At 39.9% G+C, this 13,953-nt stretch overlaps 1 protein-coding gene across 2 annotated transcripts in view; it reads right to left on the reverse strand.

Moving 5' to 3' along the window:
- The window catches only part of PDE4DIP (phosphodiesterase 4D interacting protein), a 213,345-nt gene that overhangs the window by 44,161 nt on the left and 155,231 nt on the right, over positions 1-13,953 (reverse strand). Inside the window, exons 14-17 of one of the 2 annotated variants that reach the window (XM_028101957.2) lie at positions 10,151-10,267; positions 9,631-9,768; positions 8,683-8,795; positions 7,409-7,536 (exon numbers count right to left, since the gene is read on the reverse strand). In XM_028101957.2, the coding sequence (XP_027957758.2) occupies positions 7,409-7,536; positions 8,683-8,795; positions 9,631-9,768; positions 10,151-10,267 (496 nt within the window). Of the gene's footprint in view, positions 1-6,960; positions 7,537-8,682; positions 8,796-9,630; positions 9,769-10,150; positions 10,268-13,953 lie in introns of those variants that run through there. The other variant, XM_088022313.1, reaches the window with a different exon arrangement.

Genomic DNA, 13,953 nt, shown 5'->3' on the forward strand with positions numbered 1-13,953 from the left:
CTGGAGCCCAACTGTTTAGGTTTGGTTTCTCCTTCTGTCATTAGTTATGTGACTTTAGGCAAGCCACCTTTGTGTAATTGTTTCCTCACTTACTAAGTAGGGTTAACAGTGATTTCCACTCCATACGTTTGTTCCCTAGTGAACTTCAAAGGATTCGCTGCGTTTAAAGTGCTTAGAATGGCGCTTGGCACGCAGTGTATACTCAATAAATACTGCCTTTAAGCAATATTATTATTGTTGTTGGTAAACTGATACGGTCTATGGGCTGAAAAAAGTTGGCCACAGAACCTAAGTGCAATCTGCTGAGAGGAATTTTATATTATAACTGGATGATCTTGATTGCATCTATCTGCACTTCCCTACTTCTGAGTATCTGTTTCCCCCAACAGGAGGCTTGAAATAGTACTTTTTGGTCTCTCTGCTTCACAGGACAGTTGAAAAAAACAGTTGTCAGTAAAGTAGGATGAATTCTTTTGAACAGGGGTTTTACAAATAGGATTCATCACTATTATATTACAACTGCCTTAAAACTCCATCATGGATGAATAAGCCTTAGAAGAAAAGTCATATAGTGTTAATTCTTCAGTCATGAACCCAAACTGGGTTACAAGACCCTTTTCCCTGAATGCCACTCTCCAGTCATTATTGTTTCCCCTTTAAGCTATTTATATTCAACCAACAGAAAAGGAGTGATATTTCCCACAGAGTTACTCAGAACACAGCAGGAGTCCTATTTGACTCATTTTGAAAGGGGATTCAAAGAATGAAAACTGTACAACATGAGTAAGCGTGTGGTGCCAAAAGCCCCCCGCTGGTCTTCCCCTCAGCACCAGGCTCTCGTACCAGATCCTCTGGGCCATCTCACTTTCACTCTTAGGCACCTGCCATGTGCTGATTATTACGAGAACTCTCACATGGTCGTGTCATGAACCAACTAAACTATCCCTGACTTAAATATTATGATGCTGTATGACAGAATCAAACAAAAAGCTCTCCTGTCAAACTCTGCATCCATTCCCTTCTGGACCATAAAAGAACTTTAAGATTTCATATAGCTCTCCGTAAGCTTCTGCTGAGAAATAAAACTCTTCCACTGGACACAAGGAAAGAAAACTGCTGTCTGCAGTCGAGCCCCTTTAGGCTGTATTTTTGTCCTTAGACTGCAACATCTCTTAGGCAGCTTTTCTAGCTTGTACTTTATTCAGAAAGCAATTTTCCAGGGACTTAAAGTTCTATAATGTCAAGGAGTTCTTCCTGTTTGTGGCCTCTTTTTTTTTCCCCTCAAAGAACACAAGCAGCAGGCCTTTCTTACCAGGAACATTTACGGGAGGAGAACCACCCACCAGAACAACTGGCTCCTCAAATCTCCATCCTGTTTGCTACTGCTCTCCCTCAACAAGGAGAACAAGAAAGAGTTATTAAGGTAAAAGAGTTCCATTCACATTTCTGGGGGAAGTGTGATGCTGTTTCTTTAGTCTCACTTCCTTGAGAGAAGAACAATCCAGGTTTCTTCCTCTTCCCTCCTCTAGTTAAATAAATTACAAAAGCATTCACTCAGGGGCACCTGGGTGGCTCAGTCGGTTAAGCGCCTGCCTTCCACTCAGGTCATGATCCCAGGGTCCTGGGATCAAGTCCCTCATTGGGCTCCCGGCTCAGCAGGGAGTCTGCTTGTCCCTCTAGCTCTGCCTGCAGCTCCCCCTACTGGTGCTCTCTCTCTGAAATAAACAAAAAAATCTTTAAATTAAAAAAAAAAAAAAAGCATTCACTCATTCCAGAGCCTTAACTTTGACCTGGATTTTTAGTACAATGATCAATAGACTGATTCTCCTATAAAGAAACAAAGAAAAAGACATGAGCTTTCTCTACTTCTCTTCTCATCAGTCTTTTCAAGAATGAAACCAAGTGGTTACTGTATGGCCTTTGATACTTTTATTGGATCAGTAACAATTTTTTGTGTCTCAACTAAAGCAGCTGAAATTCTAACACTTAGGTATTAAAAAGCACACTCTCCATTTCAGCACAAATGTTCACACAGTTTAACACAGCACAGTGCCATGAAGAAATGAATTTCCAGAGGAAAATATACAGCTTATTTTAGTGGGAAAATAGTCCTATAAATAATCTAATGCCAAGTTACTGGATCATTTAACATGTCACTTCCTTCATTTAAATTGTTATGAAATTGCTTTACTTTTTCTCGACAGCCCTAGGATCAAAATTTTAAGTGATAGAAGTAAAATTGCTTTTATTATCAAACTCAATACTTCATGGAAACAGAAATTCATGACTTATAGAAAATACTTGTACACACACATGCCTCAAATTTTACAGATTGAGATGCTGGTATTTTAGAGCAATGATTTTGATAATTGCAAAAGGAAGCACTATATACTCATGTTATATACTAAAAGCAAAGCTACATGCATGTGCTAGACAATTTTGAGTTTTTAAAGGGAACAAGGAAGCCGATTTAGTTCATCTACTTAACACCCCTATTCTTCATATTATTTTCTATTGAACATTTTCTTGCTGAACTTCCTATTTTATCCTTTCAGTTTTAGCAAAAGGAAAACAAATGCAAAAAGAATTAGTACATCACTTTGTAAGTTTAATCATTCTTTTTTGAAATCTGGTAAAATTCGTACTGTCAGCTTTACATGTTGTGTTTTCCTTCCACTTCTCATCCTCTACTGGAAACAAATTACAATGCAAATTTTTTATTTGGGAAACGCATCCTGGCTCATAGAAAGAAGTTGAGGACTTACCTTTTGTCAATACTCAAGACTACTTAAAAGCAACATGCCTGTCTTTTAATTATAATAAAGTTGTTTAACAAAGTTATTACTCTAAATGTCTAGTGAGAAGGTGTCTTAAATCCATATTCCAAAATGTAAAATGTTGTAAGACTCAAAAACTATTAACCTACAGAAACCACTCTGATGTATTGTCCCATTGACTCATTCCTTCTATTTTTTTATTACCAGGTTGCTTCATATAAGCTTCGTATTCCTAGCTACTCTTTCTACAGTACTGATGGTTCTTCATGACCAAAGGGAGAAGAAAAGCGCTCTAAATTTTAACCTTAAAAAAAAAGAGAGAGAAAATATTCTACATGCTTGGATCTCACAGGATGTTAGTTTCTGAAAAAGAAAGCTAATTTCATTTATTCTACCTCTAATACCATTTTACAAGGCAAGATGGAAAGTGGACTGTCAGGGCATGGGTTACTACTATTTCTTCCTAGCTTCATGGGACGATTGTCACATTTCCCTGCAGACCTGTGGAATTACTACGGAGGCCTAGTTGAACAGGCAACTTGAGTTTTTCAGGGACATCAAATGTGGAGATCCTATGACTTTTTCATATAAAAAGACCATGAGGGGCACCTGGGCAGCTGGGTTGGTTGGGTGTCTGCCTTTAGCTCAGGTCATGATCCCATAGTCCTGGAATCAAGCCCCAAGTCGAGTTAGGCTTCCTGTTCAGTGGGGAGTCTGCTTCTCCCTCTCTCTCTCTCCCCATGGCTTGTGCTCTCTCTCTCTCAAATAAAAATAAAATCTTAAAAAAAAAAAAAAAAGACCATGAAACCAGAAAACAACTTGATCCTAACAAACAGGAACTAGAGTTTGCTAATACCAGGTGCTCAAGGAAAGCAAAGGAACTGAAGTATTGTCCTTTTACGGTTTACAGTCTAAACGGAAGTGACTATAGGTAGGTCAACTTTTATCCTTCAAAGAAAAGAGCAATGTTTGGTATAGTCTGATCTGCTTCTCCTTTCCCTAATTAGAGAACCCTAGATCAAACTGGAAGAGAGACAGAACATCAATTTTCTTGAATTGCTTTGCATCTGTGAACCAAACTTCCCAGCACCAGATACCAAATTAGCATAAATTAGCATAAAAGTGAAAGGTCTTTTATGTATATCTGTGCCAGAGGTCACTTAGGTATAAACTGTGCAAGTAGAATATACTAAAGAACCCTCCAGGAAACTTTTTGTGGCTAGGATCTACTATCCTGTATAGGTCACAATTTTCTTAATCTTTATAGATCTCTTACTGTATGTAATGACATTGACACATCTTTTTAAAATATGAGTAAGGAAGTAGAGGTACCAAAAATACTGCTCTTGTCCACAGTGAATGAAGAGAAGTGGGTGTGGGAGAGGGGTGGGTGAGATTCAGGATAAGCGCATACCTATCAAAGCAAAAGGCTGACAACATTAAAATAGCCCAGTCATCCTTTTCAAAAAAAAATGGTCACTTGGCTAAATGGCTAAGAAGAAAACACCAGAAAAACACTGACTTTTACTAGGCACTAATAATCGTCAGACTTCTGCAAAAGAAAAGAGTTTAAGGGAAAGATCTATCAAAAGGACTTCCATTTCACTCATTAAATACATCTTCTTAAGGAGTGCCTGGGTGGCTCAGTCGTTAAGTGTCTGCCTTCGGCTCAGGTCATGATCCCAGGGTCCTGGGATCGAGTCCCTCATCGGGCTCCCTGCTCTGCGGGAAGCCTGCTTCTCCCTCTCCTGCTCCCCCTGCTTGTGTTCCCTCTCTCGCTGTCTCTCTGTCAAATAAATAAATACATCTTCTTAGAGGTCCTTTTCAGCTCTAAGAACTATAGACTTCATCTCCCCTGACTTCCAACCATTACTTCGGGTATTTGCTATCATTCAAAAAAGAAATGGATGTAAAAACAAATCTATCAATATGGATTTTTCTCATTTTAAGTTCTACGCTTCTAATTAATCATGGCCTGGCTTTAATTCATTCAAGATTTTTTTTTTTTTTAATTCAAGCACAAGGTTCTACAAGCCCATGATGCTTTCTCTAAAATTATTCTAAGGCTGAAAAATGCCCGGCAAAGGTAGAATAATCCAGTAAAAGAAAGGGTCTATGCTCCTGAAGAGAGAATGGAATCATACTGTATCGTGGTAAATAAAATTCTATGAATGATGTGGCCAGTCATAGCATCATCTGTCTGTGGGTTACAGAACAAAATTCATCAGTCGAGTTCTCTAATGAGATGCCAAATTATCACACAAAATTGTTACACTAGCAAGCTCTCTCCAGATAGCACTGTTTGCAAGCATCATTCCAGATTTTAGTCACATCCATAGTATCAGGATCAACCTCTTAGTTTATTCTTTGCCACAAAAATCACTTAATTATCTAAAATGTTTCCCAAGGACCAATATGAAGGGTGATTAACTGTAGCACAAGTTGGTCTGTCTCTTCAGGATCCAAATCAGGAACAGAATTCACTTACTTTCTCCCCACTAATCTATTTTGATCATTGTTCTTCAATAGGAAGTTGGGTTTCTCATTATTCATCCAGCTACCTTAATATTTCTAACACTTAGTAACATGTCAAGGTACCAAAGAGAAATTCCTACTCTTGGAGGATGATAGAAGCAGGAGTAGTAATTAGAAATTACTGTAATCACTATAAGCCTTTAGAACCTAAGAATCACCCATGGTTGATTCTTAACAGGACACTTAGAAAGCTTCCTTGGTCTGTTAGCAAAATTAAGGGAAAACACCTCCTAAATGCCCTGTAATCATATGACAGACTAGTCTTTGCTGGGTTGACATTTCTGTAAGTTCAATTACCCCTTCTTTCCTTCCAGAAAATTACAAAAATCTTTGTGCAGGGAAGGGTCTCTAAAGATTGGAAGACTAAGAAAGTAGATGGTTCTGCTTATACTTCCCAGCCCCTTCCTTAAATGACTCCCCACCCCAAAGGCCATGAAAATTGGAAAGCATTTCATTAAGAGGAAGGCTTACGGCTATCAATCTTTTGCAAAATACTTCATCAGAAAAATCCCAGGGTGTTTCTCCAGTAGAACATTTTCTTCCCTGTCCACTTCGGTTTGACCGATGCTCTTATCTGTTGTTACAGGCATGGCTAAGGTTACAGAAGCTGGACAGAATTTAGAATGTAAGGCAACCCATGTCAACACATGAACGTGAAAGAAATTAAAGTATCATGTGAATAATGGGGGGAAAACAGAAAACTCTTTGTGCTCCCCCTCGTTGAGAAAGAGTACTCAGTCACCTTTATGATGCTGGAAAGCCTCAATCCCTGTTCACCAAAGTCCATGTTTAAAACCTGCCATCTTAGCTTCTAATGTAGGAAATTTATAACCAGCAGAAATATGAAACCTCATGGTGTTGAACCCGCAAAGCTCCAAAGTAATCCTGATTACTTGTTATACTCTTGACATTGAAGCTAGCAGAAATACAATCTCCAGGGCCCCTTTCCTTAAGCCTGTCGCGTTGCCATAAGAAAGCACGAAGACAATGACCCAAACCTACAAACCCAGGTCTACAACCTTTCTTTCTAAACTATTCGAACACTTCGAAGCCTATTATTTTAATGGAGTAATGTTTAAGCACTAAAACATGAAAAACATAGGACTCTATCTCATGCCACTACCAAATGAAAAACCAGAAGCAATACTTTCCTCTGGCTGCAATAAGCAATTTGGTGAAATGCTGAATTTAAAGGGGGAACATTACATTTGAAATTTTCTTTTTACATAAAGAATCATGATTCTGAAAGACAACCCCTGTTCACCAAATTCCAAGTTTAAAACCTGAAATGAGTTTTTATTGAAATCGTGTTGACTACATAATACTCTTGTGGTTTAAAGGAAAAATATTAATGGAATTTATAATTTCATTAGATTCCACCTAATCTAATTTCACTATCACTATTATTCAATTATCAACTCTGAAACGCTATCAGAGGAGAAGGTTTACTGTAAACACTTAGTAACTGTCTTTGCCTCCTCTCTTCGACTTGACCCTTCCAATACTTGTAGTCTGCTATGGCAAGACATGGCTTTGATTACCTTCTGATAAGGATTATACCACTTTTGCAACGTCATTCTTATAGACATTTAATCTCTTTCATCTTGAGACGTTTATTTGATTAAAAAAAAATTCTCTCAAAGAGGAGTTGGCTGATGGCAAAAATAACACACATGCATGCATTTACGACATGATATGGAACATATGAAATGGATGGTGAGAGTGGGGGAGGGATAAACTTTATTGGCCCACGGGGAGAGATGGGGGAACAAGGACGGGCCTGGGAAAAGTGAATATGGGTGGGAAAACTGAAATGGAATGCTTTAAAAAGGTGCACATACACTTTGTAACCTCCACCGTTCAACTCAGAGATAGATATGTACAGTGCCATACAGATAGACTAAAGTGAGTTTCACTTTGTAGTTGATGCTACTGGTAACAGTTCTACCGTTAGCAAGTCACCATTTAATTCTGCCAGAGTCAGACAAGGCTCTCGGGTTAGTGCAAACAAGGTTTTCCATCCTGGGCTGCAGGCTGACCCGCCAGTGCTCAGAAGGCATGCTTGTGACGAACTCGCACACTTTCCAGTTCCCCACCTCCAATGGCGGCCAGGGTCTCCAGCCTGCTTAAACGCTCCAGACTTCTTCCAAGAACTTCTTCTAGCCGACCGCGTATCACCTGGGCCCCTTCTAATTCCACCTGCAGAGTTCGGTCTCTCTCTGAGCTGAGTAAACATGCCACATGGAAGGAAAACGGATTAGCCATCAACTGTAATGAGTCTACGCATACTTCCAAAGAGCCATGATACTTTCTAAAGGATGCTCTCTAGCACACAGTAAGTGGACACAGTTTTTGTTTGGGCACTGTTATCCTTCGCTGCGGGCAGATTAGCAAGGCCTGCTCCTTTCTTTAAAGCTTGCCTCTTTATGCTAGATTGTGAGCCAATGTCACATAAAATTATAGTTCCTAAGACTTATCTCATACCCCTATAGCCAACATAAGAGAAATTTTACTTTTTGATGAGTATTAGTTTCGAAAAACCAAAACCCAGGAAAAACTAAATGCAAACTGAAGCAATACTGAGCCAAGGAGGGTCGCTATTGAAGATCTGTGTTCTCTCATTTGGTAACCAGACTGGACAGAGCTCTGAGAAGGAATCCAGTTCAGAGAGACCAAAGATCCAGAGATTCTTTAAAAAGTAATACAATCAACTGATCCTATTGTATCTTTCCTCTGCCTTCATTTTCCTAAAGTAGAAAGAAAAACAAGGCTTAAACTGAACAATCAACTAGAAGAAAATGAATAGTAAAAAAATAAAAATTAGGAAAGAGAAAAAGGGACAAGGGCAGAGGCAGAATGAGAAAAAAAAAATAAAGGGAATATAAAATGAACAAGAATGATACACGTGACCCAAAAATCAAGAATACAAGCAAATATATTCACCATGATGGCTATCAGTGATCCTGGGTTGATATTAGCCATCATGGCAAATAAATTTTCTTCAATGATACTCGCTGAGTATCAATACCCTTTATATCCTCACTCTTGGAACAGAACAGCCCCTACCAGGACATGGAGCAGAGGAAGGAAAGGAAAACACTGAGTGTTTAGTATACACAAGGCATTATTTTAGACACCTGACAAGTCTTCTCATTTGATCACTGTGTAGCTATATGAGATAGGTGCTATTCCTGACTTAAGACTCAAACACTAGGCTCTGAGAGATCCACACACAACAAATGACAAACAAACAAATGACAAACTGAGTAGTCCTAATAATTGTCTCTGTTTTTTCCCTCCCTGCTTTGAGATCATAAGCATCCGCACCTAAAGAGGAATAGAAGGACAAACACTGCCGTTACTCCCCTACCTCTCTGGATGGGCGTGGAACTTCACCAGACTGCTATAGAGCTGTCTCTCTGCTTGCAAAGCCTCATTGAGCCGACTCCGTTCATCTACCAGCCCTTCGAGCATCAGCAGCAACTGAGGAAAGAGCAGAAGCAATACACAAACGGACATGAGACATGAAGCACAGCAGACCCTGAGATAGCAGCCAAAGGAATGTACTCGCATGCACTATGACCAAAAAAACTCACTATTTTACTACTTGCTTAAACTTTCTATTATATTTTACAGTTTTCAAATCAATGTCACATTACCTTTAATCTTTAAAACTCTATAGGGCAGAAGTCAAACATGGAAGCAAGAAGAAAGAGGAGAGACAGGCCAGAATCACAGGAAAGAGCTAAAAGAAGGGAGTGGAAGGGAAAGAGAGGAAGGGCCAGGAGACATACAGCAGGACTTACTGGTACTCTTCATTCACTCAGTAAAGATTTACTGAGCACATTCTATGTGCCAGGCTCTGTTCTAGGGCTAAACTTACTACCTAGTGGGTGGAGGAGACACCATCAATCGCAGACCTGTATCACAGTGAGCTTTATAGTAAGTGATGTAAAGAACATGAGCCATGATGTATGCAACCAGCAGAGAGGTCTGTTTAAGTGAACTGCTTGAGTTAAAAGCCAGGACTGGAGTGAAACGAGGAGTTAGTGAGAGAGAGGATAACAAACAGGGAGTACAGGCAAGAAGGTGTTTTTTAAAAGTCTGGCACTGAAGAGAGGTCAGCTATGGGGTAGTGGCTCGAAAGGAAGTACCAATGTTAGGGGCATCTCTTGCTGCTGCTGACCAAGGCAAGGCAACTTAAGAGCAGATTCTCTATGAAGTTCCATCAACAGACCCTTTCAGAGATCACTGAGATTGACAGCTTTTCCATTGTTTGTGTCATAGTAAAAATAAGGTTTATATTCCAAAGACTTACTTGTTGCCTTCGATTTCCTAAAGTTTCTTGACCCTGTGATTCTACTGAAGCAACTTTTTCCCGAAGAAGTAAGACTTCTTGCGTCAGGCGTTCCATAGCTGGTATGTCTTCAGGATCAACCAGTTGCATCTGTAGGTCCTGAAAGTCAAGGAAAAAAACTAGTAATAGGAATGCGGGGCGCCTGACTGGCTCAGTCAGTGGGGCTTGCAACTCTCGATCTCGGGGCTGTCCAGTGCTATTTAGCAGAGGGGCAAAGAAGCAGATGTCCCTGAAATAGTCTGCTCTACTTTCAAGTGGAATATTGATAAGCCATATGAAATAATACATTCTTTGTGAAATCTCAGCAACTCTAATACAAGTCAGAAAGAATATGGTGATATTAAGGGGCTCAAACTGACAGTGCATCAAGGAAATAAGGACTGGCCAAGGGACTCAGGGTATCCAAATGTCCTTTGAAGATGCCCTACAGGTATTCTGAGCTGTAATCATTTCCAAAAATCTTGAAAAAGCTGTGAAAGACCTTTATGAGGTCTTCTTTAATCTGTATGTTCCTGGTCAGGGACTCCATGTCGGCAGCCTGCACCTGTAGCTCTTCCTCTTGCACGGCCACCATGGACTGTAGCGCAGAAAGTTCCATCTGTGGAGAGAAGAGATCCTGAAGTCGGTGCGCAGAGGACGCAATATCTGTCACACTCCCATTTTAACACTGAGGCCGAGGTTCTTCCATATTGTATCACCATGAGCCAGTAATGCAAGTGCCAACTAGAAGATGAATAACAGTGCTCTAGTGGGTCAGATCAATTAACCACGTGGTGTGGTACCAAAGGGTGTTTTATGGGAAGCTGTAATGGTAGCTTTCAGGATGTCCTCCAGTTTAATTGGCACTGTAAAACATTTCAAATTTGTTTAATTAATGAGTTTATTATGCTGCTTAAAAAAATGGGTCACCATGAGCAGAGGAGTGAATCCTCCCAACAATCCTAGAGGATCACTATTCTTCCATTCCTCAGTTTACAGAGGAGGTGACTGAGGCAGAGAGAAATTAAGGAAACTGTTCAAAGTCACAGAGCTAGGAAGGGGGAGATCCAGAATGTGAACTCAAGGAAGCAGACTCAGAACACGGAGGTTATAATGCCTTTCCTGCAGATTCTAACACATCCATATATTCTTTATGGTAATGGCAAGTTATTTGTAAGTACACGTAGTAAGGAGGGTTTTTTTTTTTTTTTTAGATTTTTATTTATTTGTCAGAGAGACAGAGAGGGAGAGAGAGCACAAGCAGGGGAAGAAGCAGGCAGAGGGAGAAGCAGCCTCCCCACTGAGCAGGGAGCCCGATGCGGGACTCCATCCCAGGACCCTGGGATCATGACCTGAGCCGAAGGCAGACGCTAAACCGACTGAGCCACCCGGCGCCCCATGTAAGGAACTATTTGGAGATAATTAAAGGAAACAGGTGTGACCAAAAAGACAGATGATACACACCTAGTTTAAGGTAGAGCCAAGCTTCCTAAAGAAAGCAGCACCTGTTTCTTTAAGAAAGTATAAAATGTAAGTTATGAGTAGTAAAAATTTTACTTCAAATTCCATCAATGATGATAGTTCACTATGTGGGCTGGTGATGATTTATAACTACACAAAGTTATTTGATGTTCTGGGCTCCTTTGGCATGTTAGGAAGAAATGCCTCTCCTGCCATTTTCTTCCATGTTGAAGGACCTCAGTTTAACTCCTGACCCTTCCCCACCCTTTTAGTCAGCCCCAGGCAGGTAAAGGGACTTATCTTAATGGTACGTTGGGGAAGAATAAACCAGGCATGCTTGACTTAGCTCCATCTTTCTTCTTTTTGGGAGGTACCTGCCTGCAGGAAGCCTGTTTTCGCCACTGCTTCTCCAAGAGCGGACTCTTCCTCACCATGTAGAGTGGTCTGCCAAGGCCCAATGTCGTCTGTGACCAGGTAGATAAGTCTACCTAATTCTGGGGAATTGGCTAGCATGCCCCTAGGTTCTTGCATTAAGTTCTCTACCTAAGCCTTTATCAGTAATGCAGCCGACAAAATGCCAAACCATCTGCCACTACTTTAGTTTTCTCTCTCCGTTTGTTCCGATCTTGGGTAAGGGAAAAGGAGTGCTACTTAGGAGGCCCTCTTCAGAGACCTCTGTCATTATATAGCCAGGTATTTGCTCCATATTAGAAAAATTCAAACACGAGGAAGAAAACATTATGGCAGCAAGATAAATGTCTGCAGTCAGGCAGACATGGGTTTTGGGTTTTAAATCTTGGTATAATCTCCCTACAAGGCATTTAAACTGAGCTTCAGTTACCTCAATTATAAAACGGAAATAATACCTACTTTTTAGGGCTATGTGAGAGGAGACAAAATGTATTTAAAAGTGCCTGGCAGGCAATCAGTGAATGTTAACTATTACTACCACTATTACTATGATTTCAAGACAGTAGGGAGAATGCTTAAAAATTCAGGAAAATCGACATGCCTTTTGGTACATAACTAGTATCAAAGGGAATGTAATTAATGAATATATATGGCACTGAACTGAGAGGTTGGTAACTGATTAAGGGCACAAAAGTAAGCAATATAGCTAAATATCACTTACTCAAAATAACCATTCATAGCCCTAATTTGATGATCCCCCAAACAATACAGAACCAAAAAGTAACATTACTCTTGAATTAAGTATATATGAGAAAAACAGAAACAGCTTATGGAAACCAAAATCTCCAACATGAGTAATCAGATAATGGCTAGAGTGGAACCCCAAAAAAGGAGGGGAGCTAGGGGATTTTTAAAACTGGTATTTTTAAAATGCCATACAATTTCATATCCTCAAAACTTGAGTCATAGAATAGGAGGCTGGTTCTAAGAAGAAACAGAGTAATGAGAAATTAAGAGGTACAATAAGATAATTTTACCACAAATATGAATACAGGTTTTATATTCTAGATCTAACTCTGGCAAAGAGGTGGACCAAATCTGAGAAGCCAAGAGGCTTGGGAGGTTGGGAGGATTCACTCATCTGCTCATGGTGACCCATTTTTTTAAGCAGCATAATAAACTCATTAATTAAACAAATTTGAAATGTTTTACAGTGCCAATTAAACTGGAGGACATCCTTAAAGCTACCATTACAGCTTCCCATAAAACACCCTTTGGTGCCACACCATGTGGTTAATTGATCTGACCCACTAGAGCACTGTTATTCATCTTCTAGTTGGCACTTGCATAGACTAGCCAGGTAAACTTAATGTACTGCTGACCCTCTAAAACAGATGCCCTGGTCACATAGAGCCTTTTAGTTTTAGTTGGTAACTGTTCTGTGGCCCTAATACTTCTTCCACATCACAGCTGAACATAACAATCAGCTGTAAAGGGAGGGAGAAGGAGAAGGGATTCTGTAAGGCCGAGAGGCCTCGTCTAAGAAACTTCATGAAAACTCTACTGCTAGAAATACAGCCTAATGGAAAAATGATCTGCTCCAAGTAATGACTTCTTAGCAAGTATTTTGAGTCACAAAAGACCTGAATTTAATTCTTAGCTTTGGTATGTCTTAGTTCTATGGCAATTCCCCACCTCCATGGTTTGGTTTGGTTTGATTTGGTTTTTTGAGAGAGCCTGCTAAGCAGGTGGGCGGGGGAGGAGCAGAGGGAGAGAAAGAATCTTCAATCTCATGCCCCTGAGATCATGACTGGGCTGAAATCAAGAGTCAGATGCTTATCTGACTAAGCCACCCAGGCGCCCCTTCCTACCTCCATGTTAAAATAAATAAATAAGTAAATCTGCATTTCACCTTCTTCATCTATAAAATAGGTCCAATACCACTTAGTTTGAAGAGCTGTAAGCCTTAGTGTTAATTTAAGTACCCAGTAGAGTACATTGCATATAGCAAGTACTCAATGAATTTATTGATCATCCCCCAAATTCTTCTGTTCCATATTTCTAAAGCTAATTTCATGGATCTAACATCATAATTCTAAGCAGCAATTATATAGTATCTCATTTTTTCACAGATCCTTTATAATGATTCCAGTTAGCAATGGGCAGAGAAAGCAGCCTTTGTCTTTTCAGAACTTAAAAGTTTAATGGTCTCCATTTATAAAAATAAGAGCATCTTTTGAGAAAAGGTGTACATAAAGCAATTTCTATGTTTCTCCAGAAAGAAAAAAAAGCCTTCCTTTGCATTTGGACCTAGCTTTATACTTGGACAACTGTACTCTTTTAAAAATAAACTATTTTGGCATCTCGGCTCTTTCCATAGTTTGGCTATTGTGGACATTGTTGCTATGAACATTGGGCTGCATGTGGCCCTTC

Source organism: Eumetopias jubatus, unplaced genomic scaffold, assembly GCF_037043125.1.
Source record: "Eumetopias jubatus isolate StellerSeaLion01/CBP00866 unplaced genomic scaffold, mEumJub1_p1.0 scaffold_4, whole genome shotgun sequence".
NCBI lineage: Eukaryota > Metazoa > Chordata > Mammalia > Carnivora > Otariidae > Eumetopias > Eumetopias jubatus.